General features: G+C 40.8%; 1 protein-coding gene and 1 long non-coding RNA gene across 2 annotated transcripts in view; one reads left to right on the top strand and one right to left on the bottom strand.

The window, feature by feature from the left end:
• The window catches only part of myg1 (myg1 exonuclease), a 76,328-nt gene that overhangs the window by 12,751 nt on the left and 41,629 nt on the right, over positions 1 to 21,948 (bottom strand). Inside the window, exons 5-6 of the mRNA XM_034166158.1 lie at positions 11,422 to 11,544; positions 11,049 to 11,231 (exon numbers count right to left, since the gene is read on the bottom strand). Of these exons, the coding sequence (XP_034022049.1) occupies positions 11,049 to 11,231; positions 11,422 to 11,544 (306 nt within the window). The remainder of the gene's footprint in view (positions 1 to 11,048; positions 11,232 to 11,421; positions 11,545 to 21,948) is intronic.
• LOC117506633 lies at positions 2,969 to 18,150 on the top strand. The gene is made up of 3 exons (XR_004559520.1): positions 2,969 to 3,002; positions 6,535 to 6,539; positions 18,011 to 18,150. It is a non-coding gene; the product is annotated as an uncharacterized LOC117506633 (long non-coding RNA).

Here is a 21,948-nt window from a genome sequence, read left to right as displayed (position 1 = left end):
CTAATGGTTTAAGAGATATTCAGCAGAAAAGCTTATTTCAGGGGGTGTGACATATCACTGAATTACAGACAAAATTCATAAGGCTTCTGGCCCTGCTAACTATCTTGGAGGTATCATGGTTAGTCTGCCCTAAATAAGCTATTGGGTTGTTTTTCTTCACCCACTATATGCCGTGATAGGCGAAATGTAAAATGGAATATATCCCTGATGGATGTAATGAGGCTGTGACCAAGTGTCGTTACTGTGAGTTTCTCTGTGAATTTTCAGACCTTTTGTCTGACTTAGTGCTTAGCTCAGATAAGATAATTATAGTGGGCCATTTTAACATCCACACAGATGCTGAGAATGGCAGCCTCAACACTGCATTTAATCTATTATTAGACTCAATTGGCTTTGCTCAAAATGTAAATGAGTCCACCCACCACTTTAATCATATCTTAGATCTTGTTCTGACTTATGGTATGGAAATTGAAGATTTAACAGTATTCCCTGAAAACTCCCTTCTGTCTGATCATTTCTTAATAACATTTACATTTACTCTGATGGACTACCCAGCAGTGGGGAATAAGTTTCATTACACTAGAAGTCTTTCAGAAAGCGCTGTAACTAGGTTTAAGGATATGATTCCTTCTTTATGTTCTCTAATGCCATATACCAACACAGTGCAGAGTAGCTACCTAAACTCTGTAAGTGAGATAGAGTATCTCGTCAATAGTTTTACATCCTCATTGAAGACAACTTTGGATGCTGTAGCTCCTCTGAAAAACAGAGCTTTAAATCAGAAGTGCCTGACTCTGTGGTATAACTCGCAGCTTAAAGCAGATAACCCGTAAGCGGGAGAGGAAATGGCGTCTCACTTATTTAGAAGATCTTCACTTAGCCTGGAAAAAGAGTCTTTTTGCTCTATAAAAAAGCCCTCCGTAAAGCTAGGACATCTTACTACTCATCACTAATTGAAGAAAATAAGAACAACCCCAGGTTTCTTTTCAGCACTGTAGCCAGGCTGACAAAGAGTCAGAGCTCTATTGAGCCGAGTATTCCTTTAACTTTAACTAGTAATGACTTCATGATTTTCTTTGCTAATAAAATTTTAACTATTAGAGAAAAAATTACTCATAACCATCCAAAAGACGTATCGTTATCTTTGGCTGCTTTCAGTGATGCCGGTATTTGGTTAGACTCTTTCTCTCAGATTGTTCTGTCTGAGTTATTTTCATTAGTTACTTCATCCAAACCATCAACATGTCTATTAGACCCCATTCCTACCAGGCTGCTCAAGGAAGCCCTACCATTATTTAATGCTTCGATCTTAAATATGATCAATCTATCTTTATTAGTTGGCTATGTACCACAGGCTTTTAAGGTGGCAGTAATTAAACCATTACTTAAAAAGCCATCACTTGACCCAGGTATCTTAGCTAATTATAGGCCAATCTCCAACCTTCCTTTTCTCTCAAAAATTCTTGAAAGGGTAGTTGTAAAACAGCTAACTGATCATCTGCAGAGGAATGGTCTATTTGAAGAGTTTCAGTCAGGGTTTTAGAATTCATCATAGTACAGAAACAGCATTAGTGAAGGCTACAAATGATCTTCTTATGGCCTCAGACAGTGGACTCATCTCTGTGCTTGTTCTGTTAGATCTCAGTGCTGCTTTTGATACTGTTGACCATAAAATTTTATTACAGAGATTAGAGCATGCCATAGGTATTAAAGGCACTGCGCTGCGGTGGTTTGAATTATATTTATCTAATAGATTACAATTTGTTCATGTAAATGGGGAATCTTCTTCACAGACTAAGGTTACTTATGGAGTTCCACAAGGTTCTGTGCTAGGACCAATTTTATTCACTTTATACATGCTTCCCTTAGGCAGTATTATTAGACGGCATTGCTTAAATTTTCATTGTTACGCAGATGAGACCCAGCTTTATCTATCCATGAAGCCAGAGGACACACACCAATTAGCTAAACTGCAGGATTGTCTTACAGACATAAAGACATGGATGACCTCTAATTTCCTGCTTTTAAACTCAGATAAAACTGAAGTTATTGTACTTGGCCCCACAAATCTTAGAAACATGGTGTCTAACCAGATCCTTACTCTGGATGGCATTACCCTGACCTCTAGTAATACTGTGAGAAATCTTGGAGTCATTTTTGATCAGGATATGTCATTCAAAGCGCATATTAAACAAATATGTAGGACTGCTTTTTTGCATTTACGCAATATCTCTAAAATTAGAAAGGTCTTGTCTCAGAGTGATGCTGAAAAACTAATTCATGCATTATTTCCTCTAGGCTGGACTATTGTAATTCATTATTATCAGGTTGTCCTAAAAGTTCCCTGAAAAGCCTTCAGTTAATTCAAAATGCTGCAGCTAGAGTACTAACGGGGACTAGAAGGAGAGAGCATATCTCACCCATATTGGCCTCTCTTCATTGGCTTCCTGTTAATTCTAGAATAGAATTTAAAATTCTTCTTCTTACTTATAAGGTTTTGAATAATCAGGTCCCATCTTATCTTAGGGACCTCATAGTACCATATCACCCCAATAGAGCGCTTCACTCTCAGACTGCAGGCTTACTTATAGTTCCTAGGGTTTGTAAGAGTAGAATGGGAGGCAGAGCCTTCAGCTTTCAGCCTCCTCTCCTGTGGAACCAGCTCCCAATTCGGATCAGGGAGACAGACACCCTCTCTACTTTTAAGATTAGGCTTAAAACTTTCCTTTTTGCTAAAGCTTATAGTTAGGGCTGGATCAGGTGACCCTGAACCATCCCTTAGTTATGCTGCTATAGACTTAGACTGCTGGGGGGGTCCCATGATGCACTGAGTGTTTCTTTCTCTTTTTGCTCTGTATGCACCACTCTGCATTTAATCATTAGTGATTGATCTCTGCTCCCCTCCACAGCATGTCTTTTTCCTGGTTCTCTCCCTCAGCCCCAACCAGTCCCAGCAGAAGACTGTCCCTCCCTGAGCCTGGTTCTGCTGGAGGTTTCTTCCTGTTAAAGGGAGTTTTTACTTCCCACTGTCGCCAAGTGGTTTTGACTGTTGGGGTTTTTACGTAATTATTGTATGGCCTTGCCTTACAATATAAAGCGCCTTGGGGCAACTGTTTGTTGTGATTTGGCGCTATATAAATAAAATTGATTGATTGATTGAAGTGTTTCAAAAGCATTTGGTATATCCAAAAAGAAATTATCAGCTCTTTCAAAAGCAATTGGTTCTTTTTTGTGAAGGTGAGATAAATAGTGAATTTAGCTGAACTCAACATGCCTCCAGCAAAATTCCTGATGTTAACAGATCTTTTGTTTGCCTTGTCTGCTTTAAGAAAGGCTCATCCATGACTGCTATCATTGGCACTGTTCTTGACAGAGTACAAAAATATTTCATGGAAGATTTTGATCCAAGTGATCAAAAGTTGCCAAATGGCATCTGTACCCGCTGCAGAAACATCCTCTTGGATATAGACAAGGGAAAGCCTGCTGTTCTGGATGATCCAGTTGATTTTTCAACTTTGAACTTTCCAGTCCTGACAAGAACGTTTGGTAGAGTCACTGAACTTAAAGATTTGCAGGGTTGTCCATGCAGTATGTGCATGATTGCTAGAGTGAATCCTGGTCAAGAAAGCCATAAATTTGGTGGCAAAACCAAGCAAGGGCCTTTTCCTGTTGGAAGGCCACCTTTGCCAGGTCCTAAAAGGTTAGCCACACCTAAGCCAGTCAAAATATGCAAACGCTGTAGGCAGGTGATTGGCAAAGGAATCCAACATCCACAACCTTGTGGTATTTCTGATAGGAAGGAGAATCTGCAAAATGTCATGCTTCAAGATCCAAGAGGTGCAGAAATGGCTGCTTCTGCTCTCATTAGGCAAAAAATAGATGCTGCGCCTAAAGACTCTTCCTCCATTAAGCTTGCCACAAGCGGCTTGCCAACAAATATCCCCATACCTGGTCCATCCCGAGCCAGAAAATCCCTTTTTCAGGATGAAAGTGTTCCAGCTTCAGAGCTCCAGCGTTTGATGACTTTGAACAATATGTCACAGAAGCAAACTGAGCAAACTGCGAAGATGATTCGATCTTGGAAAGGGCGAGATTTCTTTGAACCTGGAGCTATGGACACGCTCAGAGCAGCAGACAAGTCCCTAGAGCAGTATTTCACTTTGGGGACATGTGAAATGGATTCCTCATTAAAGGAGGAGAGGGCTGGAGGCAGAAAGGTCAATAGAACTGTTGTCTATTGTAACAACCTTATTATTATTATTATTATTATTGGTCTTATTGCCCATCTCCGCCAAATTAGAGGTTACCATAATAAGCATAATTTTCAAAATGCAATTTCTTGAGAATCCCTCATCAAAAAATGTATTTTTTTTTTTTACATTTTTTTAATCCTCAGATTCTGAACATTAATTTGGTACTAATCTTTTTTTCTGCACTTTTTTACTACCTTAACAGTAATTTGCAAGACCTGTAAGACCACAGACTAAATCCAGTGCAGGCCAGGAAGACAAAAATAACCCTTCTTCTTCTTCTTTCTTGATTGATTGATCTTTGCTCTCTTCCACAGCATGTCTTTTTCCTGATTCTCTCCCCTCAGCCCCAACCAGTCCCAGCAGAAGACTGCCCCTCCCTGAGCCTGGTTCTGCTGGAGGTTTCTTCCTGTTAAAAGGGAGTTTTTCCTTCCCACTGTCGCCAAGTGCTTGCTCACAGGGGGTCGTTTTGACCATTGGGGTTTTTCTGTAATTATTGTATGGCTTTTGCCTTACAATATAAAGAGCCTTGGGGCAACTGTTTGTTGTGATTTGGCGCTATATAAATAAAATTGATTTGATTTGATTCTTTCGAGTTTATTGGCAGTTTGCAAACCAATACGGTGCATTACCGGCAAAAACTGTCTGGGTATGGAGCATTAATGGATTCTGACGTATGCTATCAAAAATAACCTGGAAATGTTCAGCACGTAAGTAAAAACACGGATTTCCGGGAATTTCCGGCAAACTCCCATTACTGGAGGAGACTCAGGATAGGGAGAAAAAGTAAATAAACGTCACATTCTATTTTTTAAGCCTACTTAATTAAGATCATTTAGTGTTTGGTGTTGGGTAAGTTTTTTTTTGGATGCAACTTGTGGCCAAAAAGTAAAGTGATTCTAAAGTACCATTTTCAAAAAGTCATTTCTAGTATTATCAGAAACAACACCACTAAATTCTGTGAACTAGTTTGAAGACTACACGACTCATCCTTATCACACAATTCCAATGAGAATGCTGATGGTTTCTCACAAAAACAATAGGGGCAGCAAACACAGACCCAACAGGTGTTGATTATCTTACAGATTGAAACAAAAGAATTTTATTTTGTCTGAAATCCTTATCAACTCAACAATATGCCAATAGGTTTAATGAATCTTGGTTTTCAACCTTTAAGGTTGTAATAATTCTCTGTGAAAACATGCAGAGATGCGCAGCAGCAGGGCTATGATACACAAATCAACAGAAGGAAAAGCAGGTCTATTTGTCTCACACCTTTTATCCCCAAAGTTAATTCAAAGTGCATCAAAACAGTTCAGGCTATGAACAAGATGGTTCAATTCCTTTAATCTTCATTATAACTTTAATTCCTTCTATATCTTCATTGATATTGTGGTGATTTTATATCAGTCTTCATTCAGCATGTTTGAATTCATAAGTACAAAATTATTATTTACTTTTATTGGAGAATGGTCATTCTGATACCCGAACCACTTATTTAATGTCATTGTTTTAAACAACAAAGATGTTGTGCATTCATCTGGTCATTTTGTTGGATAGATAGCAAGATGACTTAAAAATTAATTAACAGGATATGCCTCTTTTTTTTGGGGGGGGGGGGGGGGGGGGGGGGGGAGTCATGAAACTTTTTAAAAAGCATTGAGCCTAGCCTAGAACAGGTACCATCAGAGTTTGTCTTGTCTTTTTTTTTAATTGAAGCTCAACATAGATATGATGAACATCTCTGGGATATTCATATACTGAATATGAAAGTTGACACTACTAACCAACATACATTAAAAGAAAAAGACAAGTTAACAAAAAGACAAAGTAACATCAAGCCAGAACACACACAAAATAAATGTACAGTATAGTACAGTATTTTCCAGAGTATAAGTCACATGCCTCTTTAAGAGAGAGAGAGAAAAATAAACCTTAAATGGTTTAAGGCTGTGTTTCTCATTTCAAGTGCAAAGAAAATTTGTGGTCGTGAATCGTGATTTGTTTTTCCCATATGTAAGTCACACTGGACTATAAGTCACAGAAACTCTCAAACTAGTAAAAAACAAACAAAAAAAACCCCACGACATATATTCTGGAAAATATGGTACTGCAGAATATCCATCCACATCCATCTCCAGAAAGAAAGAAAGAAAGAAAGAAAGAAAAAAATACTGTCAGATTTCTTTGCTAAAGGCTTGCGTCAAGTGCAATGTCAAGTAATAAAGTTGTTGTGAGAATGGTGAGATTGACTGTCCCAGGCCTCATATAATATTAAAAATAGCAGTGGTTCAGTTTTGCACAAGATCAAGACGTGGGTGAATTTCCATCTATCACAGTGCATCTACAGTGAGGAAAATAAGTATTTGAACACCCTGCGATTTTGCAAGTTCTCCCACTTAGAAATCATGGAGGGGACTGAAATTTTCATCTTAGGTGCATGTCCACTGAGAGACATAATCTAAAAAAAAAAAAAAAAATCCGGAAATCACAATGTATGATTTTTTTAAATAATTTATTTGTATGTTACTGCTGCAAATAAGTATTTGAACACCAGTGAAAATCAATGTTAATAGTTGGTACAGTAGCCTTTGTTTGCAATTACAGAGGTCAAACGTTTCCTGTAGTTTATCACCAGGTTTGCACACACACTGCAGCAGGGATTTTGGTCCACTCCTCCTTACAGATCTTCTCCAGATCTTTCAGGTTTGGAGTTTCAGCTCCCTCCAAAGACTTTCTATTGAGTTTAGGTCTGGAGACTGGCCAGGCCACTCCAGGACCTTGAAATGCTTCTTACAGAGCCCCTCCTTAGTTGCCCTGGCTGTGTGTTTGGGGTCATTGTCATGCTAGAAGACCCAGCCATGACCCATCTTCAATGCTCTTACTGAGGGAAGGAGGCTGTTTGCCAAAATCTCGCAATACATGACCCCATCCATCCTCCCTTTAATATGGTGCAGTCATCCTGTCCCCTTTGCAGAAGAGCACCCCCAGAGTATGATGTTTCCACCCCCATGCTTCACAGTTGGGATGGTTTTCTTGGGGTTGTTCTCATCCTCTAAACATGGTAAGTGGAGTTGATTCCAAAAAGCTCTATTCTGGTCTCATCTGACGACATGATCTTCTCCCATGCCTCCTCTGAATCATCCAGATGGTCACTGGTGAACAAACGGGCCTGGACATGTGCTGGCTTGAGCAGGGGGACCTTGCTGCCCTGCAGGATTTTAAACCATGACAGCATCATGTGTTACTAATTTAATCTTTGTGACTGTGGTCCCAGCTCTCTTCAGGTCACTGACCAGGTCCTCCTGTGTAGTTCTGAGCTTTCTCAGAATCATCCTTACCTCACAAAGTGAGGTCTTGCATGGAATCCCAAACCGAGGGAGATTGACAGTCATCTTGTGTTTCTTCCACTTTATAATAAATGATCATAACAGTTGTTGTCTTCTACCAAGCTGCTTGCCTGTTGTCCTGTCGTCCATCCCAGCCTTGTGCAGGTCTACAGTTTTGTCCCTGGTGTCCGTAGACGGTTCTTTGGTCTTGGTTATGGTGGACGGGTTGGAGTGTGATTGATTGAGTGTGTGAACAGGTGTCTTTTATACAGGTAACAAGTTCAAACAGGTGCAATTAATACAGGTAAAGAGTGCAGAATAAGAGGGCTTCTTAAAGAAAAATTAACAGGTCTGTGTGAGCCAGAATTCTTGCTGGTTGGCCCTCCATGATTTCTAAGAGGGAGAACTTGCAAAATCGCAGGGTGTTCAAATACTTATTTCCCTCACTGTATATCAGTTTAGTCCAATGTCCATGTCGTGTGCAAATTGATGAGCTGTGTACTTTGCATAAAGTGGCCTCCCACCACTCTTCAGTGATAGATTTCCTAACTTCCCCCTCCCACTGAGATTTTATGTCAAAAGGAATGTGAATGTGCCATCCGTTTAATGACAACAAAATGACATAATGCCCTTAAAAGATGGCGGTTGACCCAAGTGTTTGATTTTAATGATTTGTTTTTACATTTGATTTGTTTTGAGCCTTGGAGATATGAACCCTAATGACTCCATTTCTTTTTAGGACTGGACACTTGCTCATATGCCTAATAAGTGTAAGACATTAAGATATATTTCTGAACCAGTAGATGGGTAGAACAAGCAAAGTTATTTCTGGAATTCATTTAGAAAACAAGTTGTACATAAAATTATGTCACATTCTCAAATCAATTTGTAACTGACATTATAATGAGGTGAAGTGTTGGGAATGTTTACTTTCTTTCAATATGTGAATAAAACTGCTGCATCAACTGTTGGATAATCCTGTAAGTAAGCACTTCTGTCCTACTTTGATAGAAACGCAACTTTCTCTCCAGTTGACATATTGGCACTCTGTGAGCAGTTGTCAAATGGACTGTTAAGTATAAAACTTAAATCATACACTGTTGATCTCTTCGGTCATCTGAGCTAAGCTCAATCCCATGCTTTTGGGAAACTGCAGCTACCTGTCGCTGTGTTTTCTAACAACTCTAACAAAAAATAAGTTGGCGAGAAGATTTTCTTATGTATGAGTCACGGTGTACCTCACTATGCTACATGCATCAGACCACAGTGGTGTGTCATAATGCACGAATGGAATTCTAATCCAATTACATTTTTTCTGCAAATCTGATTGGTTAATTGTGTGAGATTTCAGACCATATAATATCAGGGTAACGGTAGCAAAATATTTAATTGTTTCACATTTGGATGTATTACTCCGCGGCCTGACCGGTGTTCGGACGAGATGTCATTCCTGTCAAATGTCATTCCTGTGCACAATAATGTCGGGACGCGGAACTGTCGATTTATGCGACAAGACGCACAATTCGACAGAACACTGGCAGCACGTGTTGTTAGTCGTTAGCTGAGAGCAAGAGAAAGTCGGGTACCAACACCCCCCCCCCCGCAAATGGGTGAATTTAAGCTACCATATGAAAGTATTGCGTGGATTCTGATACAGAATTACCGTTTACACATTTGATGGATTTTCACGTATGATGGATTACTCTGCCCGCTGACCACTGCTGGAGCGACGCTACTTCAAGGTAAGCCTCGCTGACCGAACTACCTACAGAAAAATAAACTGTGCAAACGATGGAATTGAATTCGAATGGAATAACCCTCTTGTGTCTGATATTTGCAGACGTTCATGCTGTTATATGGTCGCAGATACAACCCCAATTCCAATGAATTTGGGACGTTGTGTAAAATGTAAAGAAAAACAGAATACAATGATTTGAAAATCCTCTTCAACCTGTATTCAATTGAATACACCTCAAAGACAAGATATTTAATGTTCAAACTCATAAACTTTGTTGTTTTTGTGCAAATATTTGCTAATTTTGAAATGGATGCCTGCAACATGTTTTAAAAAAGCTGGGAAGGGGCAACAAAAGACTGGGAAAAGTGATGAATGCTCAAACAACACCTCTTTGGAACAGTCCACAGGTGAACAGGTTAATTGGAAAACAGGTGAGCGCCATGATTGGGTATAAAAGGAGCATCCCCCAAAAGGCTCAGCCATTCACAAGCAAAGATGGGGCGAGGATCACCACTTTTTGAACAACTGTGTGAAAAAATAGTCCAACAGTTTAAGAACAATGTTTCTCAATGTTTGATTGCAAGGAATTTAGGTATTCCATCATCTAGGATCTTACCACGTGGGCTCAGGGACACTTCAGTTAACACAGTTCGTCGCTACATCTACAAGTGCAAGCTAAAACTCTACCATGCAAAGCAAAAGACATACATCAACAACATCCAGAAACGCCGCTGCCTTCTCTGGGCCTGAGCTCATTTGAAATGGTCAGACGCAAAGTGAACAACTGTGCTGTGGTCTGATGACTCCACATTTCAAATTGCTTGTGGAAATCATGAACGTTGTGTCCTCCGGACAAAAGAGGAAAAACAACATCCAGATTGTTACCAACGCAAAGTTCAAAAGCCATCATCTGTGATGGTATGGATGTGTGTTAGTGCCCATGGCATGGGCAACTTACACATCTGTGATGGCACCATCAATGCTTTAAGGTACATCCAGGTTTTGGAGCAACACATGCTGCCATCCAAGTAACGTCTTTTTCAGGGACGTCCCTGGTTATTTCAGCAAGACAATGCCAAGTCACATTCTGCACGTGTTACAGCAGCGTGACTTCATAGTAAAAGAGTGCAGGTACTAGACTGGCCTGCCTGCAGTCTAGGCCTGTCGCCCACTGAAAATGTGTGGCGCATTATGAAGCGCAAAATATGACAACGGAGAGCCCAGCCTGTTGAACAACTGATGTTGTACATCGAGCAAGAATGGGAAAGAATTCCATCTACAAAACTTCAACAATTAGTGTCCTCAGTTCCCAAACACTTATTGAGTGTTTTTAGAAGGAAAGGTGATGTAACACAGTGGTAAACATGCCACTGTCCCTGCTTTTTTGAAATGTGTTGCAGGCATCCATTTCAAAATGAGTAAATATTTGCACAAAAACAAAAAAGTTTATCAGTTTGAACATTAAATATCTTGCCTTTGTGGTGTATTCAATCAAATACAGGTTGAAGAGGATTTGAAAATCATTGTATTCTGTTTTGATTTACATTTTACACAACGTCCCAAATTCATTGGAATTAGGGTTGCAGATGTTTTACAGCGACGCGGTAAAACTCCTTTTTAAGCTCAATTTGCGACCATATAACCAGCATGAACGTCTGCAAATCATCAGGCACAACAGGCTTATTCCCTAATTATAATGACATCTATGAAACTCAAGGTCGAGTTGAGTACCTGTTCTGGAAGTGTGTTGAGCCCAGCGGGAACACATTGGACACGCCACTTTCCATTCTGGTCTGGGTAAAGAACAAACTTGATGGGCGTCTCCACCTTGAGCTCCTTCTCCAGAACAAACAGATGATCCTTCCAGGGACAACCGCCCTGGGACAAAAGTATCACCTCCCCACTGGCATCTACCTGGATATGTGGACAGAACCAGGAAACCAGGACAGTTTATATTTATAAATAAGGAGTCACAAATTACCCTTCATTAACAAACGAGAAACACATCTGGACCATCAAAAACAGACAGACAAAAAAGAAAACCCAAAGTGCCAAATTATAGCATTTACACACATATTTGTACATAATGAATGACTGTCTGTACCTGATGCCTCTTCTTAACAGCCTCCTCCAGGATTGTACGTGCTGGTAACCAGGACGACCGGTAATAGTCTAGACGGTCTTTAAACTCATCACCAACCATCACCATAGCCTTCCTGAAACCTTCCTAATGGAAACATGGGTGCAAAAAAACTGCTCAATAGAGTCAAAGATTACATTGCATTTTATCATGAACAAATATACAAAATATTGATTATTTTAATTTCCTTTCTTTTCTTTTTCATTCTTAACAGCTTTTGTTGAAAACAAACAGTCAGTGAAACATCCTGATGTATTCACAGTTCATAATCATCTCTCTCAAGCTTTAGTTTCACATCATTTGTCACTTATCTCACATCTCTGAATTCTGGAGCAATTTGGCTGTAACAGGTGAAGGAAGGCAGACTGAACATGGAAATGATGAAGTCTTTCCTCACTCATATCGAGTGCTTCCCATTTCTTATTTCATGCTTCCTCACTCTTCAGGTGACCCAGAAATCGATTAGGTGCAACACAATGAAGAACAATTCCTGAAGGAGAGACTGGGCTTCCTGGAAAAAGCTTTTTAATGGGCTGACTAGGAATGGGTATCGAGAACAGTTAAGAAATGATTCGATTCACCGACATCAATAGCCTTTTTGCTTAACGATTCCCTTATCGGTCCTTCAGAGGGGTCATTGTTTTTAGAGTGTTTGCCGGGAAAATGATCATCTCTCTACGTTGACTGCAGACACTGCAGCGGCTCTGTAATCAAAAGCTTCTGTAACAGCTTCGCTTTGAAGCTTCCAACAATGGAGTAGTGCTCCAACCAGCTGCTTCATTAGTTCTTTGCTTCACTGCTTTTCAGAATTGGCAAGTCTGCTTCTTAACCCCTCTCAAAGCCATTTAAAGATGTCAATCACGAGTCACTTTTGTGCAGATTAAAGTTACTAACTGGGACTCTTGTCATGTTGCAGGCAAGAAAAAAGAATCATCCTCAGTTCTGTTCGCACAGCTCCAAACGATGCGCCACTCTCTGAGTCATGTTAGAGTCCCGTCGGAATTAATAACTTCAAAGCGAATCACCATTTTAAATTAAATGACACCTCTTTGCAAACACTGTAATACAAACAATTGACAACAATTGACTGAAAATGTTTTTCCTCCCAAAATAAGATGTCCTGCGTTCTTTATGAATTACACTGATGCTGACATGCAGCGCAGCCGGCTGAGCTCAGCTCGAGGCTATGGAGTGACATTCACGTCATTAATGAAAAGAAATGTCTGAAAATAAATGCTTTTTGACAAAAAGTCCAGCGAACAAGGACCCAGTGACCAATTTCATATTTATTTACTTTAAGACTCAATAAAATGTTGTTGACATAGAAAACCTGTAAAGCCTACTTTTACTACACAGAAAATTCAGAAGAGGTATTCATAAGGGAATCCATAAGGAGTCGGATCGATATCGATAAAATCTTATCAATATCCATCCCTAGGGCTGACACACCGTTTTATGGGAAATCGCTCAGTGGCCCCATGCTGCAACTGACAGAACAAACATCACAAACAAATTGGGTGTAATACTACTCCCAACTGTTTGGTTTATAGCCTCCATCCATTTCAAATCATTTAACTGTGGCCTTATAGGAATTATAACTGAGGACGTAATGATGGATCAAGAATGGACAAAAAACTGATGTAAATGTCTACAGATTCAAAACAGTTGAGATGAAAAATGGAACCGCAACGGTCTCTCTCTCTCTCTCTCGGTCTCTCTCGCTCTCTCTCTCTCTCACACACACACACACACACACACACATATATAGCCTTACTAATGTGAAATTTCTGGGTGATGGCCAAGCGTATAAAACGATAAATGCTGCATTTTCTCCTGACTGGAACTGGGACAGGCAGACAGCCAATCAGACTGCGCCATTTTATCGTGTGACACTTTGAACCCATGAGCGATGAGAAAGATAAAAACAGCATTTATTTTTATGGAATATTTTATAACACAAAGGGAACCCACACAAATACAGGGGAAACAGAAACCGCACACAGAAAGGAGCAGAACGGAAGCAAACTGGGACCTTCTCACTGTGAGGCCACGGTGCTAACCACTAAGACATCTTGCTGCCCCACTGCAGATCCATTCTGAAGCAATTGTACTCATCATAAAGATTATCATTTATTTCACAATGTCTCACTTCCCTTAAACCTGTATGTCTGCTCAACAATTACAGGAGACTCCACATTTCTATAATCTGTCATTTTCTTCTTTATCATGGCCCGTTCACTCGGCACTTAACGAAAGGCAACAAAGCCCAAACGAAATCTGAACTTTCATTGGCGTCGTCTAACCTTGCGCGGCTCATTCCTGCAGCTGGCGCTTCATCAGGATTTTTAAACTGTAGAAAAATCTGAATGCCACCAAAAACCTCTTTTGTCTGTATTTTGTTTTGCTGCGTTCTTGATGGTTTTTTATCGTTTGCTTAGTTTTTGTAACGTTTAGCGTTTAGTTGACTTCATTCGACTAGCTGAATGCTTTCACACAGTACAGAAGCCATTTCTGAATGCTGCTGCTGCTGCATTCAGGTACCGCGGAAATTACAGGGCAAACTCAGCCTGTTTGCTTGGATTTTTTTTTTATCTGGGTGGGGGGTCCAGCTTCACTGGGCTCAGGCACCTTATACAGGCTCGAATTAATCATTTTGCCACAAGCAACTGCTGACCTTTGAAACAACAAAAAGTTGTGTAATTTCCGATGGTACTTGAATCGCAGTGGCAGCAGAAGCAGCTCCTGCGTGCGCTTATTTTTTATTAATATAACAATATTGAGTGTAGGAATGACAATCCGCCCTTACGTACATGTGGCAACAGGCAGATAATTCACATGACTATATAGGAGCTGTTCTGGAAGGCAGAATTCACGTTGTGGATCAACAGCAGCTCGTGGAATTGTTTGTTAAATTGTGATTCGACAACCGTGTGATATAACTGGGTGCCCGTAGATGGCAGTGTTCTATGCATTTTGACCCATCTACTGGATGGCAGTGGAAATGGGCCGTTATATCACACAGTTGTCAACCTGAATCACAACTTAAAACAATGGCATATTTTACAAAGCACATTAATTTATAAACACCAACACACACGTTCATTAACTTGTGTTGGTTTTTACACAGAATGAATGAGTCAACCAATCAGTGTGAGCGGAGGCTTCAGTTTACCCATAATCCCTTTAGGCATCTGTGTGTGCTAATGTTCAAAACTTCAGAATTAGTGCATTATTTTAAATTTAAAAGAATGTGTTATATTTTCATCTTTGTACAAATGACAGAGCTGACATTAATGTAGTTTTTTCTATCCGGATTCATTTGAAGCCAACAGGGTTTATAAATGTTAGCGGTCTAAAAGTTATCGGAACTAAATTTATCAGAATCTAATTGGTCCACTGATGGTTTTGAAGTTAGCTGAAAAGCTAATCCGCTAACAGAAAAGCTAGCTTTTATAATTAGTGGTTAGGTGGCTTAATGGAAACTGTGCCCACCACTGTAGAAGACACTTGAAACAAAGTCAGGAATACTTGGTTATTTTCCAGAGGTTTGGAGTTTCTGCCAGCTGGCTGTACACACTCGATTCAGTGGACTCAGCCAAAAATCAGCCCAAACCAATCTTGGTTTCCAAGTCAACATGGTTGGAAACTGCATTACTTTATTATTAAAATATTACAAATAGAAGTAATAATAACAATAAAAATTCAAAGTAGTAGAATCTGGTTAATATGTGCAAATAAATGTCTATGTCTTCAAAAGTGGACCTTCAAAGAGTTTTCTTTTGGCTTTCCTAGTGTGCTTTAATTGAGAGAGTGGCACCAACTCAGAACATGGCACCATTTTGGTTCAAACTGCGCAGAACTACTGAATGAACCTTTAATGTTTTCAACATTTTTTTAAAAATCATTTAACCACATACAGCACAACTGCACCGCATTGGTACGCTTTGCTTCAATAACAGGGGTCAGATCCGCAGACTTGGCATCAAGTCTCAGTCACAGTTCTTGGAGATCTTTATCCAAAGGTAGCAAAGCTGATTTCTTAATTGCCTCACGCAGGTGATTCCATGACTCCATTGCAGTATTGCATGGGTAGCCTGCAGACAGAGCATCCTTAAAAGACTTCGTGAATTCCTCAAGCTTCTTTGAATGCTGCATCTTGGTCGCATCAATGCTCGACCTTTCTTCTTGTTTGGAGTGTTGACATTTCTTGGGTAGCAGCTTGATCTTGCAGCATTACCAGTGAGTGGTCGGAGTCGCAGTCAGCGCTGTGGTGTGCGGGTGAGAAACGTGTCCGAGGTTTGTATGACTGACAATGATCATGGCCAGGCTGATGCCAGTGCTGGATCCAGGATGGCGCCATGAAGCTCTGTGTTGTGGCTTTGTCTGGAATAGGAGTTGGTCACACAGAGGCTGTGTGATAAGAGCAAAGCTCCAACAAACGCTGTCCGTTCCTGTTGATCTTGCCAGCTCCAAAGAAGGCCAAGCATGAAGGCCAAGTTGCACCTACTCTGGCACTTGTCTTTCTTGCGTCACTGATGTTCTGGAGGTCATCAAGTCCAGTTGTCATGGTGCAGATGTTCCAACACCCCAGTTTAAGAGCTGGTCTCTTACTGTTTGTGTTCTTGCCTGATGCAGAAGGTGCGATCTGCTTGTCGGATATCCTCATCCCTTGCACCCGTTGAGGAAGGCTGACTGCGGTGGGACAGCACCTTACTGGTTTGGGGACTGCCCAACTTGAGGTGGGCAGTAGCTGTCCACTGAGATGTAAATTTCTCCCCCACTGTCGGAAGCAACCCCTGGCACCACACTCTTCGCCAAGTGAGTCTACGGTTATAAGATAAAATCACACTTAAGTAAACTTTGCAATTAATCTGTGGTTCACCACAGTTGCCGAACTGTGGAGGGCAGTCAGCTGTGATCCATTAGAGCCCTGTGACACCTAGGCAATTCAGCCAGCATATGCAGCCTTATGAAAATTCACCCAATACGCTGGATATGTCGACAGCATATTCCGACAGCCCTGTTTTCCACCGAGCGGTCCAGGCTGGTACTGTTATGGTATGGTGAGGGGTGGAACAGTTAAGTCTGGCTTGGCTGCATTTCCAATGCCGGCATAATTCTTTGTTTGGCAGGCAGAACACGAAAATATGACGAGCACATCATTTAGCATGCGTATGCTGTCGTATGGCCTCTCTTCTCCATACGGAAGCCAAACAGAGTAATTTAATATTTAATATTTTATTAATTAAATTTTTCTCTTGGTGGATCATGGGATTGTTATTTCATCTCGTGCAGAATGCTAGAATCAACTGATGCCTGTGATATACGCTGACGTGAATGAATGAGGCGCTGTAACTCTTTCAACTTTTAAAATAGGCTAATTGTCTTGTGGCACAAAGTGCTGATGTTCTCTGGTTCAGGCTGAACAATGCAGAGAGAGGAGACAAACACAGAGGGACTACTTTTAAAATGCTAGGTTTCTTCAGCCACAACAAGCAACTAAAGTATTTTTAGACGGCATTTTCCAAAATCAAGACGTTTTATGCGGATACGTTTTGCTCAGGATGTGATAATGAATCCGACTGAAACAAATAGGTAAGATAGATTTACTCTGTGTGTGAATGGTTTAAATATTTGTGAAAGTCTGAACTGCATGAGGGCTGCAGCTTTGAGCCAATCGACGGACAGAATTAATGGACGTATTTCGACTTATGAGTAACTTCTAAGAAACATGTGTCAACAATCGCATAACTTACCTACAACTTTCAGTCCACGTATGTAGGATGTATGAGCCATGCGTTGACATATGTCAAAAATATTGTGCATGCCCAAATTTTTGCGATGTACTTGCCGAATTACGATGTATGTTAGCATGCTTCAACGTACTCTTAACTTATACGAAACTTACCCATAACGTATTCGACATATGCCAGCGTATGCCGAGCATATTTAATATGCCTCAGTTCTCAAAACTCATGAAGGTGTGCTTTATCTAGCACCATAATCACCAAGTTGCTCCCAGTTTGATGCACATGCCATGCCTAGCAGCATCTCTGACAAGTTGTCTGACACGTGAGACTTCATTGTAAAGCACTTTGGGTGCCTGCATCAGATGGAAAAGTGCTACAGAAATGCAGTTCTCTACCATTTCACAAGCAATTAAGCAGGACTGCAGACAGAGTGCACAGTAAGACAAATGCCAAATCACCGCATCCAGTAATGACTGTCCCTTTCTGCAGATTCACATTGTAATTTAATAATTTCTGTTCCACATTAAACACAACCTTCTCAACAAACAACATGCAAATATGGCTGTTCTTAAAAGTATAATGATCATACAATGTTAAAAACCTGTTTTCAACTTTCCTAGCTAGCCTCTTTATTTGGCACCACACCAAAATGTAATTGCATCAATTTGAAAATGTGCTCATTTTAACCTTAATGAAAAGCTTTAATAATGTTTCATCTCTACCAATTTATCATTGAAAATCACTTATTTAATTTTGCTTTTATTTTTTTCCACAAGGTTTCATAAAAACTTCATTACCATTAGGGAGCTTTTCCCCTTACCACTGTCGACTGTGTGCTTGATCTGGGAGTGAATAAGGTTAGACCTTACTTGTGTGAACCGCCTTCAGGCAACTTTGTTGTGATTTGGCACTATATAAATGAAAATAAATTGAAATTGAAATTACCTAATATCCCTAACACCGCACCCCAATGTAGCAGACCATGGGACTGTTTTGTGAGTGCACAAAGTTTTACGGCTTTTATTGCAGGTAAAACTAACTTCTCACAACGTTGCTCTGAAAGTCAGTTCAATTGTTTTTGAATAATCCTCCAAAACAATATAACAAACCTACAAAGGTCAAAGATACGACCTCCCTTGGTGATAACTTCATGGTCACAGAATTTGCTCACACATCAGGTACATTCACTGCACAAACAGCCAAATGCAATTTCATACATGCAACTTCCACAATAAAATGTTTCATATTATTTGGTTATATGCAATTCAATAAATACATGTGAAAAATGATGTGATTTCTGTTCCTTTTGATTATGTTGATAACAATTGACAGACACTACAAGGGAAAACAGAGCACTAAAACTGACAAGGGACCAGAAACATTTAGATGTTTTTTATTGCATTGTTACCTGACCTCTTTCCCCATGTATATTAAGAGGAAGGGACTAAAAAGCAAGCAGGACAGTCACAATCAAATGGCATTTATGTATAAGAAGTGGTTAAGGTTCTGTTGTGATGAGTTTTTCATGAGTACCTGTGAAACAAAATTGATCTTTAAACAGAATGTAAATTAAAGTAATTTTGTTTTCAGCTTTACAAATGTGAAAATACCCAATGACATGACTTGATATAAACAGGGTACTTTGATTTCCTTTGAAACTTAAGATACAGCATGATAATCTGAACTGTTTGAGGATTTGCAACCTGTAAAAGAGCTGTCAAACATCCTTTGTGTTGTGTCCATTGATTTATGCTTTTTATTATTTATATAAATGATTTGGATAAGGTGGTTTCAAATGCAAATCTGCACATGTATGCAGATGACACTGTGTTATATGTGTCAGCGCCCACAGCAGAACTGGCTGTACACCAACTTCAAAGTTCTTTTAATTGCCTACAAATGCTTTTTATCATTTAAATTCAGAAAAGACCAAAATACATGAGCAAAGCAACTTTCAATCATTTGTCTCCCATTACATCACTTGATGGGCATCAAACTGAACTGGTAACAAAATATAAATATCTTGGCATTTTAATGGACGATGGTTTATCTTTTCAGCTCCATATACAAAAACTGACTCAGAGATGATTGAAATTAAAACTTGGTTTTTACTTTCGTATAAAATCGTGTTTATCTTTTGAAGTCTGCAAGAAACTTGTCACTGCAACTTTTATGTCTGTTCTTGATTATGGTTATGTTATTTATATGAATGCCTCCACTGAAACTTTGCATGCTTTGGACACTGTTTTTCACAGGGCATTGCATTGTGTTACAAACATGTGGTCACTGACTCACCATTGTGTCCTGTATGCCCGGTTAGGGTGGCCATCTCTGGCATTTCGGAGACTAAAACATTGGTACCTTCTGATTTATAAATGAATTCTTGGACCTGCTGCTCCATATCTGTAAAGACTCATTGAACAGATGAGCTACAGCAACTACAGCCTGCATTCCCAGGACATTCTCTTGTTCTCTGTGCCCAGAGTATGCGCAGAGATGGGAAAAAGGCTTTTAAGTTTGCAGCGCCGCGTTCTTGGAATGAACTCCAAAATGAGTTTAGACTGAAAGAGCTAGTTCCACTTAACACTTTTAAATCACTCCTGTTGGATTTTGAAACAAAGTCTCTGACCCGCAGGTGTTTTACCTGATTGTATTATCTTGTTTAAGTGTATGTTTTTATGGAAATGTAACTGTGTATGTAACTCTGCCCTGCCTCTTGGCCAGGATACTCTGAAAAAGAGATTTGTAATCTCAATCAGTATTATCCTGGTTAAATAAAGGTTAAAAAAAGTAGAGTCTGTAATGGTCTCATGATGAGGACAGAAATGAGTTCTATTTCATTCCTCCTGACCGCCAGAGGGCGGTGCTTTAGCACCTGGATAACTACACGTGCACAGCACAGAGGTCGAGAATATATACCAACAAAGTCACGCCATTGGATGTGACCTGGGTGACATCACTGGTTGTCTTTATATACCAGACGCACCCAGCGCTCGCTTCTTTTCTACATTCTCGCATTCTTAGAGGTTGAGAACGCATTTAGCTGCGATTGTCGCTCTCGCTTGTAGCCTCGCAACCCACCTTTGGTTGGAGCTACGCGCACTGCACACGTCCTCCAGAGGCTGCGAGATGCAGCTTCACCATTTTTTGTATTCTTTGACTGACGCCTGTCGTGAGTACACCTTCCTAAACGCCGGGTGCGCGCCTTCATCGCTGCCCTGCTGGGTATTTTCCTCTGTGCACATTAGCTGTGTTGTTTCCACGAAAGCTGGCTATTTGTTTAGTTGTGTCATTAACCCCGTTAACTACATGGTAGTGTGTGTATCAGAACCAGTATAGTGTACTGTGTTGGGCTTGCCATGAGTGTTTTCCACTCCTTGAAGTACTTCGTCTGCGCTGCCGCCATTTTGCTAAGTTTAACAGCTCCACTAGCAGCTAGTGTTGTCGTTGTTGCTGTAAGTGACTTAGCACTTGGGCTGTGAGTTTTTCGGCTGTGCTTGTATTAGCTTTTATGCTGGGAGCGCACGCTCCGTGCCTCGTGTCAAGTCTACAGCTGGGAGTGCTTCACGCTCCGTGCCTCGTGTCAAGTCTACGGCTGTGAGTGCTTCACGCTCCGTGCCTCGTGTCAAGTCTATGGCTGTGAGTGCTTCACGCTCCGTGCCTCGTGTCAAGTCTATGGCTGTGAGTGCTTCACGCTCCGTGCCTCGTGTCAAGTCTATGGCTGTGAGTGCTTCACGCTCTGTGCCTCGTGTCAAGTCTATGGCTGTGAGTGCTTCACGCTCCGTGCCTCGTGTCAAGTCTACGGCTGTGAGTGCTTCACGCCCGTGCCTCGTGTCAAGTCTACGGCTGCGTGTGCTTCACGTGCCGTGCCTTGTGTTAGCATTACGCTGCGAGTGATTCACGCTCTGTGCCTTGTGTTAATATTTACACTGCATGTGATTCACGCTTTGTCTTTCTATCTGTAACTGTTAGGGCTTGCGTTAGCCATCTGCACGCAGTCCACAATGTTGACAGGGCCTTTGTTGCATGGCTGTAGTACCTGTTTGGCTCCCTTGAGCCCAGATGATGGACATATGTTTTGCCCCTCGTGCCTTGGGATCGGACACCTGAGGGAAGCCCTGACTGGCAATGCCTTCCTTAATTGTGCCAGCATGTCACTAGCAGAGAGATCTGCTAGACTTGCGGCACTGGAAAGTGGAATGTCTAGTGCGACTTTGGCATCCAGCCCCAGAAAGGAACCAAAGCACCGTAAACGCCCACATGCAGGAGCCCCTTCTGCTAAGAAGGTTACTCATGACCATGCTTTGGCTGAAAAGGTCAAAACGTTGACTTCTGAGTTTGCTCAGATTAAGTCCTTGCTTCTGAATCTAAAGCCTAGGGATGCTGTGACAGTTCCTGTTGTCCCCAATGAGGCTGATCAGACCAATGTAGTTACTCAGCAGGAGGAAGATGTCATGTCTACTGCTGCGACTGATTCCTTGTACATGACAAGTGATATAAACTGTGTGGAGGATCAGGATGAGAGGGGTCTTTCTACAAGCCATTCATTAGTGGGCCTCTCACACCTCTGAGGCAGAGTCCCTGCCGCAAACCGGACCTGGACTATCCTTTGTCGAGCAAGCTGTTCAGTTGCTTTATCCAGGCTTGGGGTCGACAATCCCCCTGCGGAAACCACCGCTTCAAGTGCCTTTTTCAAAGTCACTCAGAAGCCTGAGTTCAACGTTCCAGTTTCACAACGATA

This window comes from Thalassophryne amazonica, chromosome 3, assembly GCF_902500255.1.
Source record: "Thalassophryne amazonica chromosome 3, fThaAma1.1, whole genome shotgun sequence".
Classification (NCBI taxonomy): domain Eukaryota; kingdom Metazoa; phylum Chordata; class Actinopteri; order Batrachoidiformes; family Batrachoididae; genus Thalassophryne; species Thalassophryne amazonica.
Note: the sequence above shows the minus strand (reverse complement) of the source record. Positions and strands in the feature narration are given on the sequence as shown.